Raw genomic sequence first — 15841 nt, 5'->3', positions numbered from 1 at the left:
GGATGCCGCCGTCCGCCTGGGCCGGGGCTGCGGCCGAGCCGTGTGCCAAAGCCTGGTGCAGCGTGGGCTGATCCATCGGCTGCAGGGCCGTGAGGACGACGCCCGGCGGGACTTCCAACAGGCGGCACGGCTTGGCAGCGCCTTCGCACGGCAGCAGTTGGTGCTGCTCAACCCCTACTCGGCCCTCTGCAACCAAATGCTGAGCGAGATGCTGGGGCGGCTGCGCAACCCCGATGTGGTCGGCAGTGACTGAGGCCGCCGGACCCCCGTCCTGACTGAAGCTCAGGGGCACAGCTGTGCTTGGAAGGACTCTGAAGGTTTAGAGGAGGCGGCAGCACGCAGCTGCTCGTCGTCCAGAGCCGCCACGGGGAAAGCTTCCTGCACCTCAGCTTTGTCGTGGCTCTGTTCCATCACAAATAAACCTCCCTGGCGGCCCAGCAGGGCTCTGGTCGTGGTGTTATGGGTGGTTGTAGCATTGCTTCCAGCCACACTGAGTGTGGAAGCGCAGAAATGGGGCTGTGAGGATGTCTGTCCTCTTCCTGAGCGCCCTGAGCGCTGCGCTGCAGCCAGGGTGCAGGAGGACCGACCCCAAGACCACAAGTGCTTCTGAGGGCAGGTCCTGCTCGGTGACAGCACCCACGGTGAAAGGGTGCTTGGGGCCAGGTTTCTGTGCACAGCTGCCCCATAGGGTGGGTAGGACGCAGGGGTGATGCTCCAGGTAAGATGTGGCCTGGCTGCGTGCTCCGGCCATGCTGCATGCTGGGGTGACAGGGACTGTTCGGGGATGTCCCCATGTTCCACTCCACCTGCTGCCAGAGGCTGCCCTTGCCTGCCTGCTGCTTGGCTCTGGCCCACCAAGTGAAACCCTGGTGTGGTGATGAGCCCTTGGCTCTGATGCACCATGGTGGAGATGCAGTCTCCTCCACTGAAGGGCAGTGTGCGTGCTGCAGGAGGACAAGAGCAAGGACCAGAGAGCAGCTCCAGGCACCTCTGTGCCTCCACTTTACCCAGGTAAGCCAGATGCCCATTGCCAGGGAGCGGGTGACCCTGGGTTCCTCCTGGTGCTCTCTGTGCTGGCGCCCACCAGCATCATGTGTGTGCTCCAGGATGAGCACATAGCAGCCACGATACCTCCGAATTCTTTCAGCTGGATGCCCACCAACATCTCCATGCCCTTCTGGGTCAGTTCTGCTTCTCAGGTGGGTGCCACAGGGGCTGGGTGCAGAGCCAGATCTTCTGTATGTTCATTCCTGCTTTCTTTGCCAAGGTGAAATGTCAGGAGCCACAGAGTGTGGATCTGCACTCTGAAGCCCATTAAGTGCAGCTGATAATTAAAACAGGCTTTGGAGAGCGATGGTCCCAGCTCACAGGTGGCTGTGATGGGCTGATAAGGAGCTCTCCAAAACTGTTCCATGTTTGCAGGCACCAATGATGCGTTGGGCAGGGATGCCAACAGGTTGTATATCCGTATAGGGAAAACTTGCTGTGTTTTGTTCAGGCCAATCTGCAGCTCAGGGTGGGTTTCATCCATTTCTTACCCAGGAATTTTGTGTTCTGGTCAGATTCACTGTGCTTTTTACACTTCAGAACTGTGTGGGGTGGGGAGTCAGAGCAGAGCACTCTTCCATTTTCCCTCTACTGAGATCTGAGCTTTTAGACACTTATTATTGGCATTATTGTGTACCCCTTCAGCTCAGACCCCCAGAAATGTGCACACCCTCAGCTTCAGCCCCAACTGATGGTGGAAGAATAATGGTGAGAAATAGGAAATCCTGTTTGTGACATCCCAACTCGTGCCACGAGATGGTGCTGTGAATCAGACCGAAGGAAACCCTCCCTAGCAAACAAGAGTAAAATAAATCAGCTCCCAAAACCAACCGGACAGCAAAGAGATGGGTGAGGAGCAGCAGTGTTTCTCTCAAGGCACACGGGGGTGTACAGAACAGGGTTTCCAGATCTCCTCTTGAAAGCATTAGGATGTCTGAGGGCTTGCCTTTGTTCCCCAGTTTGTTTCGTGCTATGCCTCAGCGATGTCCCTGTTGGGCAGCTGGAAGAGGTGAGCTTTAAGGACGCCTTCCAAGTGAGATGATCCTATGATCTATGAATGTGACAAGAGTAGCATTGTTTTACTTGGCCCATGCAAAACCCTTGGCTTAAACTCATTGCATTTATGGAGCACAGTCAGGGTTAACGTTCTGCATCCACGAGCCAGAGCTGCAAACACACCTTTTTGACGCTGGGTACTCGAGCCATCTTCTCTATTTACAGCCTTCTTTTCAAAGGATCATTTACTTGCTTAGCTGTTAAAATACGACGACGTGGCTGGCAGCCAGGCACAAGGCTCAGATTCTCCATCTCTTTCATAACTCTGCCTCTCCTGTTGTCTCAGCCCTGTCCCTGACAGCCACAGCCATATGTTGCTCCTTAAAGTGCTTTCTTGCATGCGTTGAGAACTGAGTTACTGCACATGAAACTGAGCTCGCACATGCAAACTTTTCAGATGGCTTTCATTCATTCATCTTTCTGTTTGCGAATCCTTTCTTCTGGTCCTATCGTGCTTCTAAAATGCTTAATAATAAGCTGCTTGGTTGGTTGTTTTCTGCTTAAGACTTGCTTTCTGCTTATTCTCCGTGTCAGGCTTGTTGGTGATCCAGAGGAGGGCATCAATCTGGGATACGTGGCTGCTCCTTGTCGTGTTTTCTCTTGTAGTATTTCTGCTCTGCCTTTCCTGGCAGGAATTCAGCAAAGCACTTAAGTCGGGAAATTAAGTGCAAGCTTAACATTAAGGACAGAGTGCTATTTGTATTGGGGCCTTCACACTTCTTTCCTTGTGGCAATTGAATGTTCTTCCACGAAGTTCCTCGATGCATCAGCTTTCACATCAAACAGCATCTCAGTGATCTCAGCACCTCATCTCTGCGTTTGCTTTTTGGAGATGTGCAAAACCTCAGGAACTGAATGCACCGAGCTGGTTCTGAATGCAGCGATGTGGTGATTCTCCACTGGTGATGTGAGAAAATGTTAGAATGGAAATATTTGTTACCTATGAAATTTTCATGCAGGTAGAGTCATGGGGTGGTTTGGGTTGGAAGGGAGCTCAAAGGCCGCCTGGTGCCGCTCCCTGCAGTGCACAGGGACACCCACAGCTCCAGCAGTGCTCACAGCCCCAACGGCCTGACCTGGGCTGTCTGCAGGGACGGGGCACCACTGCCCTCAGTGCCAAACCTTCTGCCTTACATCCACTGTAAATAAATCCCCCTTGTTCCAGTTGGAAGCCATTTCCCCTTGTCCTATCAATATATATTTAATACAGGGCATGTGTGGGTGAAGAAACCCACCCCAAAACTCCCCGTTAACTGTGTTCCATAATGCTTTGCCCATTTGTCATTCTGCAGTAGAGCAGCTGAACCAAACCAGAACTAAGATGGCCCAAACAGCGAATGTTCTCCTATTAACTGCAAATTAGCTCTGTAACAATCGACTTCTTTAAGGTTAATCATTAAAAGCAATGCCTCAAGTGGAGATAAGCAAATAAAGGCCTGAAGTCCATTTTTCCCTTCTGAACAAAACTGGTGAGAGTGGCAGACAACAATAGGTGGTAAATTGGGGTCAGGTTTCCCGGTCCCTTTCCCATAACAGAAGTTACATTGCATTTCCAATGGGCTTCACCCAATCTGTTCAGCACTGGGGGCAGGTGATGCCGTCCCAGCGTGGCTGCAGCAGAAAAGGTTCTGTAGAACTGAACTCGGGATGCCCAAAGTCAACACCTCATGGTGAAATGTGACCCAGACACTGCTATGCTAATCTCTGGACAATAACACAATGAATAAGAGCAGAACCCTGAAAAACAGGTCTGGGAAACTGCACGGAGATGATTGCACTGCTTTATTTGCTCAGGGTTGTGTGTAGTATTTACTCTTGGCTTTGCTTTAATAATTGTGACATCTGGTATTTATCTGAAAATAAGGAAGTGCACCTTAGTAGCCAACAGATCTGAGAGACATCCAGCTGCGTTCAGTTCCACTGCAGCAGGATGGGTGACAAGTTGTGAGTGTGCAACTCGAATAACCAAACCTTCATTTCCTCCTAAGCTCAGGCACTAAATTGCAGGAAATGGGGATGTAGAAGAGAAACATGAAAAGAAATGGGAAAGTATAAGGGAGAATTTGTTGAAGAGGGCAAATGGGAAGAGTGCTATGCTTGTGTAGGTCTCATTTACAGACATATATTCATTAGCGGTAGGTGATAATTACTTTGGATTGTTCTTGCTCTGTTTGTTCTTGAGTCATGAATCAGTATGTGAGTGTTGTGCCTGCTGTAGAGGATGGGACTCTCAGACTGAACCAGTTTAACGCGGGGATTGTTTGGGTTGGTTTATTGCCACGTTTATTTTTCATTCCCGGGTGGTAAGTTCCCATGAAAGCACTGCTGTCTTCCCCTTGATTGAGCTAATCTTTCACTATAAATTGTGCATCTCCCATCAGAACACACTGAGCTGGAAGGTCTGCTACTGAGCCAACACACAGCATGGTCCAGAGGAGGGCAGCTAAGATGAGCTGGAGCAGCTCTTCTATGAGGAAAGGTTGAGGGAACTGGGCTTGTTTAGCTTAGAAAAGAGAAGGCTCCAGGGAGACCTCATTGTGGCCTTGTGGTACTTGAATGGAGCATATAAATAGAAGGGGTAACGGCTGTTTGTGAGGATGGATGGTGATAGGACAAGGGGAATGGTTTTAAACTGAGACAGGGGAAGTTTAGGTTGGATATGAGGAGGAAGTTTTTCACCCAGAGGGTGGTGAGGCACTGGAACAGGTTGCCCAAGGAGGCTGTGGATGCCCCATCCCTGCAGGCACTCAAGGCCAGGCTGGATGTGGCTCTGGGCAGCCTGGGCTGCTGGTTGGTGACCTGCACACAGCAGGGGGTTGGAGCTGGATGAGCACTGTGCTCCTTTTCGACCCAGGCCATTCTGTAGTTCTATGATTCCATGAGTGTTGCTTTGCTGCGGTGCAGCGCATCACACGTTGCCCAGAAATGCACCTCACGTCAGGGGACAGAGGGGGGAAGATGGCGCAGCTTTTTGGGGCATGTAGCTGCCTGGGGGTGAGTTTGTGTAGGGAAATGGGGAAATGCAAAAATGCAGGTGTTGCTTGGAGTTTGAGCCTCTTTATCCAGGGTCAAGAGGTTAATGGAAGCACAGCTCGAGTGAGGCGGTCTTACCAAAAAAAGGAATTAAATATTTACTGGGTGAAAGAAGTGCCAATTGGCAGATTAAATACGCAGTCCCTTTGTTATCATTCCAATAATTCCAGAACAAAAAAGTCAGAGCCAAATGGGGAACCGAAGCGATGGTGCAAACCTCACACCTGTGCAAAGCAGGAGGGGACGCGTGCTGCCTGCAGCTCCGCAGGGGACAGCAGCCCTGAGAGCACTGCCATCGATTGTCAACGTCCTTTTCCAGCTCAGGTGCCCTTTTTCCTCTCTTGCCATTGGATGTACCAAGGATGTCATGCTTGTGATGGGTTATGAGTTGAGGTAGAGCTCTGTGCAGGGCTGGGATGGTTCGCACCAAGTCACAGCTGGATCCCTTTGATGGCTGTAAAGGGTGTGGGTGCACGTTTTAATTTGCCTGACCCCCTGCCTGTAAAGTGGAGATGAGAACTGTGCCTTTTTGTCACCCATTTCTTGGATTAAGCTGTAAATTCTTTGGCACGGAAATCCATTTTCTTGACGTGTACGCAGAGCACCCAGTCACACAAGGCTAGTGTTCTCCGTGGGGCTTATTAAGACCTAAATTATTAGCAACAAACCATTGTGTTAGCATAGAGACTGCTTGAGAGGGACAGATGAGGTTTGGATTTGGCTCCTGTATGTGCAGTGAGAAATGGCTTTCCCCAGCCCTGACAACATTGCTGAGCAACGGGAGCTACCCAAGGTATGGCCAATGACCACTGTCTCATTCCATTGCATGACTGAGTTTTGAAGAGTGACATGGAAACAACGCTCCAGTTTTGATGGAGTTTTGATGGCAGAACAATTCTTTCTCCCTTGAAAGCAGTATAGCCTGAGTCCTAAGGGGCAGTGACCACTTGGAGGTACTTTGAATTGATGTTCGTGTGGCTTGTGCCCTCTCTGTTGAGGGCACATAGTGTGCTGGCATGCAGACCTCAAAAGGCAGATGTTTTTCTGCTAACACTTGAGCTGTTCGGGTCAGTGAGGCACTGGAGTGACACTACAACCCTCAGTAACAGAGGGCTTCATCTGACACCCCATCGCACTCCATAGCTTTTGTGCATACTGCTTTCCCCTGGGACAAACTGTATTTTTACAGCCAGCTGAAATGGCAGCTGATATAATCAGGAGCACAGGGAGCAACAATTCCTCAGGGCTGCAGCTCACATGGGCTGCTGTGTTTGTTCTTCCCAGGGAGAGAAGCCCTTAACAAAAGCATGGACCATTCCATGTGTATTGCTCAATAGGATAACTTCTGCTCTCAGTTTACAAGTCTGAAAACAAAGTATATATGATACCATCAAACTGCTTCATTCCAAAGCCTGCTGTTCCTTCAAATGTCAAGGCTGTAACCTTCAGACTCTACTCTGAGCTCTGAACCTTTGCATTCCTGGGGATGCTGTTTAGACCTCGCTGTGCTTCAGGGCAGTGGGTGAGCTCATACCTCAGTCCTGAGAGAAACCCAGCAGAGGAGGGATGATGCCACGTGAAGTTCTGCGTGCTGCTGAAAGCCCTTTCTTATAAAACTTTATTCCCCTTGTAGTCTATTTCTGAATCTTAAATGTACTCAGCTCACGTTTGCAAGTTCTTCACACTTGAAGTCTCAGGGATTGGCCTTCTTTAATTAAATGAAGACATGCTCAACTACTTGATTGCAGGCATGGGATCTTTAAGATAAATGTCACAAATTTCCAAATAAACCAGAAGAGTCAGGAAGGAAAAACAACAACAAATTTCAATACCTGTGAGCCGGTGATGAAGCACCGCCAGAGGCCTTTCCCTTGCTCCTGCTTTCACCCACTTCTCAGCGAGTTGCTCAACCTCTCAGGAGTAAATCTGCCAACCTTACTCTTCCTGCAGGACAAGAGGCCATTTCAGCACGGGTCAACAACAGAGAGCTGTGATTTCAGGGTCAGAAAAAGGCAGTGCTCCCCATAAAACATGCTGAGTCCCATCCCAGCTGCCTTCTGTCCAGGTGGAATGCAAGAGGATCTGTCCCAGAAGCATCAGGCCGTGGCATTGGGATCCATCTTCACCAAGCCTTGAAGACATCAGGGATGGGGACGGAGGTGAGGTGCTCCCCACAAGTGAGGCCAGATGGAGAAGGAGGAACTGTGCTGCACTCTGCTGTGAACTCGGCCCTTCCTGGCCTCCTCTCCTTCCCCCTTCTTATGTTCTGTTGTCAGCAGTTGGGTTTGTTTTGGCTTTCAGTGCCCGCAGATTACGCAGAGCGCTCTGCACACTTTGCTGCAGCCATTCGTGCTTTGGTAATTCCTGAAGCAAAAGTCTCCCAGTGGACAGATTTCCTGGAAAGCACAGGGCACGAGTACACTTCGCTAATTTTGTGTTAATTAACCGGTGAGGTTCTCATCTGCTGAGGTGATGCGTGCTCTGGCAAAATCTCTAGAATAAATGACTTTGTGTGGCCCTGGGGCCAGCATTGGTGTTATTGGAGATTGAGCTCTATTCCCCAGCAGAAACAGCAAAAGTCTCCACTCATTTCACAGCTGATGCCCAAGAGAAGTTTCACACATCGGAGGCAAGAGGTGACAAATGGTGCAAAAGATCATCTGCCCCAACCAGGGAGGTGTAAGGTCCCATCCCTGGGCATCCTACCTGTGGTTGGCTGTGATGTGGTGCTGCTGTTTTATGATATACGCAATCAAAAAGTTGGTGTCGTTTCTGAACATCCAGTGACTTAACGACAGGGCAGGATTCAGTGCTGTGCTCCGAGCCTTTACGCCTCCCTTGCAGGGCTGCAATGCCCCATTTCTTCAGACGACGCTTTAATTCTGACTAACTGAGCATCGGCACAGCTTGCAAGCGAAACTGAAAACAATGCTTTTCCCTTCATAAAAACATTGAGCCTCTCGGTTAATTTTATGAGTGTTTCTTCTTTTGTTTCAGATGTGTCTTTCAGATGTTAGAAGGAACAAATTAGAATAATTGAGTCAGAATATTTTCACAATATTGAGATGTTTAGCTGGGAAAGTCCAGCTTTGCCTCACTGTAGCGACTCATAATTGGAACAGTATGATCCGATTTGTTTCATTTTTCTCTGATGTTATCAGATAAAACAGAAAATATTGGGCAAGTACTGGGGAACCTTAAGGACCTCCGGCAGGTTCGTGCCCTGTGCTGAGGCAGTGGCTTCAAAAGGCTGAGAAAATTCATTCCATTCCAAGTATACGAAGCTCATGCTTCAGTCTGATTCCAGCTAATTTTTGTGTTTTTTCTTGTCGGGGATTTTGGTGGAGATAAATGGGAAAATGGAGTGTTGGAAGGAGAGCCAAATTTTCACCTCTTGTTGCTGCTCGAGGTTTTGGCCAGGAGTGGGGAGGAAGACAGGCGTAGAAAGTGTGATCTATGGCTGAGTGTTTCCCATAGCCTTCATGTCTGCCATTGGCAGCCCTGTCCTGAAAGCTCTGAATTTATTCACCTGGCTTGGCACGCTGCTGGGCGATGCACTTAAACTCCAAGAGACCCAGGCTGTGTGCTCTCGGCGCTGCGATTGTAAGGGGATAAATAATTATTACAGTTTAATGTGTAATCCAAACCGCGCGGTATGAAAATTCGATTCTTCTGTAAACATAAAAGAGACTTAAAATTCTTTCTTTGGAAATCACCTGGCCTGGTCTAGTCTGGAGGAAAAAAAAAAAGTAACAAAACCACAATGGACTCTTCATATTTGATGTAATGTTTGGTTTTAGGTGCAGAAGTGGGCATAATACAATGAGGAATAAGGGTATCTGCGTGCTGGTTGAGGTCAGGTGTTTTTAATGGATGTGGAACTCTAATGTGACCCAAATGCTTGGAGTTTTGAAGAAAAAAACAAGAGTTTTAGTGAATCCAGATGTTATTTCCACTTGTGAGAGCATGTTTTGCCTTTTCTTGTATTCCTGCCGTGAAGTCTGATGCACTGCAGAGCATAGGGAGACAGAAGGAGGAGAATCCCACAGTTGGTCCTTCTCTGCTCTATGTGAATCCTGCTGTTTTGGGTGAGGGCTCCTGAGGGCTGAGTTGCTCTCATGGCCAACGTCCAGCACGGATCTGTGCCTGGCTCAGAGCACGTGGAAGTGAAATAGTGTGGGACATAAGCTGTGTAAGCAGTGAGTGCAAAAGCGACGACTGGTAAGCGAATGAGAAACGATGGAGAGGATCAACTGGAAACTCAAGTGCAGCTGTCGGTATTTCATGAGAACCATGGGGTACAGTAAGGGCTGGTTTCTGCACCTGCATTTCATGCAATAGAATATCACACAGTGAGAACTTTACTCACTGGAAGAGAAGATAAGGCTGCTGGAAGGACTAAGGAAAGTCCCTCTGTTTCCAGGGAGCAGACAGTACTAATGAAACACGTTTTGTGCATCTGGAATGGAAGGAAACATCCCATAATTCTGCACTCAGAATTACGTAGCACTGATGTTTAGACAGCTGTCAGGGCTGTGTTTTGAATGCCAACGTCTGGATTGAGCATTTCTCCTTCAACCCGCCATTGGGTGCTGCTGGTGTGTTGCTCCCATGGCTCGTGCTGATGTGTTTGGACATCTGCTGTGCTTTCAGATCTCCATTTTGATGAGGGTTGGATGAAGGGTGTGGGTGAGGGCCGGCAGGTGGCAGCTTCGCCCAGCGGATGGGTGACAGAGGGGACACAGCGTGTGCCACCATCACCTGTGGCAGTGGGATTCTCCTTTCTTACCCAAACACAGGTCCTGCAGGGTGCAGGAAGAATTCCAGCAGCCAATCCCAGAGTAGCATTTCACTTTAGAACAGACCCTGCTTGTTGCTCCAGTGGCAGTCACCAGAGTGTCGTAGAATGGCTTGAGTTGGAAGGGGCCTCTCGGATCATGGAATCACACGATGGTTTGAGTTGGAAGGGACCTTTAACATCATCTAGTTCCAGCCTCTCTGCTATAGGCTGATTCCAACCAGAAAGTGCCATTTCTTCTGTTCCTGCTGACCACAGTCGGCGTTCATCGCTTCCCTCCCAGCACAGAGCTGTCAGCAGCACGCGTGTCTTTACGGCAGACAATGATGCTTCCACTTTACCAAGCTTTAATTCTGCCTTTTAGTCCAGGTGCTGTTTTGGCTGGGTGGTTTATCTTTTTTTGAGTTTGTTTTTGGTTTTCCCATTCTTTCTGATCAGAACCAGCATAGATTCTCCCTCTGAACCCCACGGTGCTGCTTTGCAAACTGACCCCCAGCATGGCCTGACCAGGAACCAGAGATGGGACGTGTTTAGTTTTTTTTTCCCCTTCATGTGGATATAAAATCAGTCTGTAAAGCTTGCAGACTCTCTTAAGCACGAGGGCCAAAGGGAGATGTAACCCATCTCCTTGTCTAAACTGGGTTCAATGCTCACAGAGCGGGATCAATGTTTCCAGCCCAAGCCATTCTATGATTCTATCCCAACGCCCATCGGTGTCTCTGGAGGCAGGTGACACTGCTCCACCTGTGCTTTGGTGATGAGAACAGGCTGGTAAGTGCTGCTTTCAGTTAGTCAAGTGGAGACAGGCTTGAAAGGCCTTCTACAAAACCAGCAGCCAGCAAAGAAGAGGGGGAAATTTTGCCAATGAATTATTAACTTGATTATTAAAGGTGTAATTAAGCCCTGATAGAAGCTCTCAAGGGAAAAAGCACAGCCAAAGGCTGAATAAGATAGTGAAAAAAGCCTGTTCAAAAGCACAGTATGGAACTGAGCCAGATGCCAATCTATGGGGGACGTGGATAAGACCCCCCTCCCCTAGAAAACTTCTCCAATTATTTTTCCTTAGACTTCCTAATGGCTCCCCTAAACCAGGCTGGGTCAATCTCCTTAGTGGCGAGCTGGGGTGGAATCTGCAAGTGAATTGCACCTTGCCTGGGGCTTTTCCAGGTGTTCCAAGGAGGCCTCAGAAAAGTATGTGCTGAATGATGCAGTGGGAACTTCTGTGCAGATTGACATCTTGCCATGATCCCGTTGTTCTCTGCAGCTCTCTGCCCACTCCTCTGCAGCTGAACACCGCAGGTTTCGGGCTGAGGATGCTGTGGAGCTGCTGAGTCCTGTTTCTTGGTGAAACTCCAGGGCCAAATGTGCTCAGGGAGAGCTCTCAGTGTGAATGGTTTCCAGATGGGACCACACACCGGCAGTTTGACTTTCCTTGTGACACAATTTGGGCTCAAGTTTTTGCCTAGGTAACAGGGGCAGGGCTCAGGCTCAGAATGAACCAGCTAGAGGCAGCCCCACGGTGTGGTTTCTGGCACAAGGTCTGATCTGCAGGTGGCAGAATATCTACCACCAGCTCAAAACTGTTGGTTTGAACACTGTGGCAAGCCTGGGCCAACATCTCAATGGCAGAAGAGGTGGTGAAGCCTCTGGTTTGCTCTACTGAGCTTGGCTTGGTTGGAGCCATGGCTTTTTGAGCCATTGGTAGTTGTATTTGGGTGTTGCTTGCACTGTGTGAGCTCAAAGCACGATGCCTTTCTAGGACTTGCAATCCAGTCAAATGAGAGGCTCTCAGAAAGCGAGTTTCATCTGAAATCCATATCAACAGTTAGGCAAATTTTGAGTGAGAACAGCTTTACAAATGGCGAGTATTGGTCATAAGAAGTATCACTGTTTTCACATTACACAAAGCCTTCCTTGTTCATCTGCAGAGCTTCAGTTTTGCTTCAGTGAGAGGAAAGTGAGGTTGTTAATTACATGTTCCTGTAAAGAAATGCTGTCACAGGAGACTCAGAAAAGGGACCCAAGCCCTCACTGTAGCCTGTTTCTGGCTGTTATGCAGGACCACTGTGCTGGGACTCCAATGGAATGAGCCCTTCTGCTGCACTGCCTTCAGAGCTGCAGAAACCCCATCCTTCCTCACAGCCTCACCCTGCAGCTTCCAGAGCCAGTCATGCGACCCATGTGAGTAACATGCAATGGTATTCTTGCTTGTACTTTTCCCTTGGTGAATCATTTGAGATCTTCAGATTTCTGCCCGTTTTCAGGTTGATTTTGGGGGGTGGATCGGACGGGTGGTTTTCTTCATGTTGGTGCACAAACCCTGAAAACCATCAAGACCCAGGGCTGGCGCTACTTACTGTAGGTGGAAAAGTTAAAAGGTGCCTTGTTCCTTCCCTTTTCTTGCTGCAAAGCGAGCATTTCTGTGTGCATTGGTGCACAGTGCCCATAGGACCATCGCTGCTCTTTGTCCTCTACCAAGAGGACAAACTCTGACCACAGTTGGCTTGCATCACACGAGCTCAGAGTGTTGGCTGCTGTCGTTCCCACTGCCTGACTCAGCGCCGGAAACTTTTAAGCTCAACGTGACTGCAACTCATCTGCAGACAAACACCTGAACTTGTGAGTGAGGAGCAGGAAGGGAGAGGCAGGGACAGGCGAGTGCTGCGCCTGCTGCAAGCAGCTTGCAAGTCAAGCTTGGAGAAGTCTGTTAGAAAATTTGTGCTGGCTCGACTTTTAGATTTATTTTTAATATGATTCCTAGCCTTGAACTCAGAATGCTCTTGAGGACACTGGGGAATAGGGTCACCTGCGTGCAGAGGTTCTGAGGGCTTTCATGTTGTCCTCTCTGTCTGATGCTGGGTGTGAGCAGTATGGGGCACTCAGCAGGACCAATGAGAAATGATTTCAAACTCAAAGAGGGGAGGTTTAGAGTGGATGTAAGGCAGAAGGTTTGGCACTGAGGGCGGTGAGGCACTGGCACAGGTTGCCCAGAGAGGCAGTGGTGCCCCGTCCCTGCAGACAGCCCAGGTCAGGCTGTTGGGGCTGTGAGCACTGCTGGAGCTGTGGGTGTCCCTGTGCACTGCAGGGAGCGGCACCTTTGAGCCCCCTTCCAACCCAAACCATTCTACGATTTCTGAATGTGAAAAAATACATGCAGCGACCATGGAGTGGAAGTGGAATGTCCCAGGTTCAGATCCTCAGCTTGTGTGAGAGGTCACGAGGGTGACGGTGTTTTACACTGCCCAAGGGCTTCATGCTGCTGCCAACTGTGTATGGAGGATGCCTCATTTGTTCCTTATTAAAACTGAAGTATGAATCAGAGCTTGTTTCAGAGGGCCAAGTGGGAGGTGTGAGGCTCACGTAGAAAAATAAAAATATTACGGAACTTCTTTAAGTGGAGCTCATTGTACTATAGCTGCTTTACTGTTATTTATAGTACTACAAAAATTGGTGATGTTCATAGAATCATAGAATCATTTGAGTTGGAAGGGACCCTCAAATATCACTTAATCCAACTCCCTGGCAATGAGCAGAGACACAGCAGCTCCACGGGCTGCTCAGAGGCTGTTTGAAGGATGCACTTAATGAGGGGGTGACATTGTGCATGGCTGTGCAGCACTCCCAAGGAAAACCAACCAAACAGATGAGTACTGACAACACGTTTCAGCAAAATAAGTGCATCTTTGTGTTCGTTTCTCTGGATCTGTGACACACGAAGATGTTGGAGCAGGCTGTGCCAGTTGGTAATGCTGTCTGGGATCAGGACATCAGAAATCGTGTCTGTCATTTCTTTTAGGCCTTCCCACTGTGGGGCATAGAGTAAACTCTGGCATTTCCCAGAGAGTTTTGACGAGATTTAACACAAAATTCACCCCAGGTCTCTCTGGCCCTGCTTGGGTTGTTTGTGATCTCCCTCCTGCTGTGACTCACGCTGTCCTGGTAACCCTCAGAGTTTCTGCTGAAAATGGGAAACTTTCTTTTATTTTTCATTTTTGACTTTTTTGGGGGTTGGTCTCATTGACCGAAGTCACCCTTTGCATTCCAAACACAGGTTTTGAGAGTTTGCAGGTGTTCTTTGCAGGAGCTCCCAGAGGTGGAGATGCTCCCAGGCTGGGTGATACGACTTACATCAGTTTGCTGGGATGGATCCTGGCCTCGTGCTCTGTGGATTTCTCTCCTGGATCGCCTTTCTGTATTCTCACATACAACGTCATGCAGTAGAACAAAGATGTGAGAGATAAAATATGCAGTCTGAAATACCTACCCTGGTTCAGGCAGACGTTACTGCCTCCAATGAGACTCAGCTTCTCAATCTCTGTTCCCTCTCCTGATGGATGATGGAGGAAATTTCAGAAGGAACCTTGGCTTAAGTGTGGTTATCTTTTAAACTCATTCAGAACTACGAGATAGAGATCCTCTTATTAAGTTCATTGTTGTATGCTCAAAGACAAATGTTTGTGCTTGCAGACCGCAGAGCTCTCTGAAATTCCAGGCTGCTGTTTGTGTATTCATACTTCTGCCATTGTATGGCAGGATTAAAGCACTAATATTGACACCTGTTAAAATATATATATATAAAAGGGTATCTGTCAACAGCATTAATCCACTTTTTGGAAGAAAATTATTTATGAGCTCAACTGCTGTCCTGGGAATGAGGCAATAATAAGGAGATAAGGGGAGGGAGTGCCTGATTCATAACCTGCAAGGTAAAGCTCAGGATCAGACTGTCAAACACAACTTACTCTTATGGAGGCATCCCCAGCAACATCCCCATCCCCGCAGGCACTCGAGGCCAGGTGGGAAGGGACTCTGGGCAGCCTGAACTGGTGGGGAGCAGCCCTGCCCATGGCCAGAGATGGAAGTCTCCTCCATCCAAAGCCATTCTGTGATGATTCTATGATTCTATTTTGTCTGTACTCACAGAATTGTGGCAGAACTGTGTTGTCTTTGAACCTTTTGGTCTGTGGACACGACTCAATGTGTAGCCACCAGGAACAAGAGAAATCTCACCCAGACGTGGGGCAGAGATGCTCCATGCTAGCAGGGGTCTCGTTGGCTCCAAGACATTGAGCTTATTGCTTTGATGGTGAACTGGTCAAGGCAGGACTGGGAGGCATGGCAACGAATATCAAAAGTTTACTGACTGTGGGTATAAATGGAAATGGGTGATGGTCAGCCACCAAAGTACTGCCCGTTGTTTTATCTGTGGATATCTATGCCCTTTTTTGCAACTTCCTCATTTTAGACATTTATCACCAGACTTTATCTGTTTTCATGTTCGTAAAGTACCGATGCAAAGACCTTAAAAACAGTTGAATCCTGAGTAATTCCATGTCACCCTCGGCATTCCTAAGTGCAACCACAGCATGGTTTGATGTGAGATGCTGGGTCTGGGTGTCAGCATGGGACCACGCCGTGTGCGATCTGCTTTTGCATGCACTGGCAGTCTGCTGTGTGTGAGTCTCAGGCAGTGCTTCTGCAAATGTACACAGGGTGTGTTCTCACGTTTAAAAATAGAGGGCCCATTCGTGGCAGAGACCTGCTGGAGGCCTTCGCTGGCCGTGCTGCTTCCAAGCAGCTCTGTGGTGGCAGAAGTCAGATGTTTCCAGAAGAAAACTGCAGCAGAGCGCAGTTATGGAATCATGGAATATCTCATGTTGGAAGAGGCCTGTGAGGATCGCTGAGTCCATCTCCTGATTGTGATCACTGTTTTCTCATGCACTGACTCAAGCCAAACGCCCTTAGCTTCTATCACTGCTTCCTGATATTGCTTCGTGCAATACGTGCACAAATACGTGACCAAGCACTGATATTTGAAGAACATCATTTGTGAGGCAGAGGTTTTGCATTGCTAGAAAAATAGGAGTTTAATTCTATGTACTGAAGGGGTTTCTTTTTTTTTTTTTT

At 48.6% G+C, this 15841-nt stretch overlaps 1 protein-coding gene across 1 annotated transcript; it reads left to right on the top strand.

The window, feature by feature from the left end:
• Position 1: 1 nt before the first annotated feature.
• Positions 2 to 449, top strand: TTC36 (tetratricopeptide repeat domain 36; the record flags this gene model as incomplete). Its single annotated transcript, XM_010723804.3, has 1 exon — positions 2 to 449. A coding segment is annotated over one exon (252 nt), but the record flags the coding sequence as incomplete, so codon positions are not given.
• Between the last annotated feature and the right edge of the window lie 15392 nt (positions 450 to 15841).

Source organism: Meleagris gallopavo, chromosome 26, assembly GCF_000146605.3.
Source record: "Meleagris gallopavo isolate NT-WF06-2002-E0010 breed Aviagen turkey brand Nicholas breeding stock chromosome 26, Turkey_5.1, whole genome shotgun sequence".
In the NCBI taxonomy this organism is placed as follows: Eukaryota; Metazoa; Chordata; class Aves; order Galliformes; family Phasianidae; genus Meleagris; species Meleagris gallopavo.
This window is presented reverse-complemented; position numbering and strand designations above follow the sequence as displayed.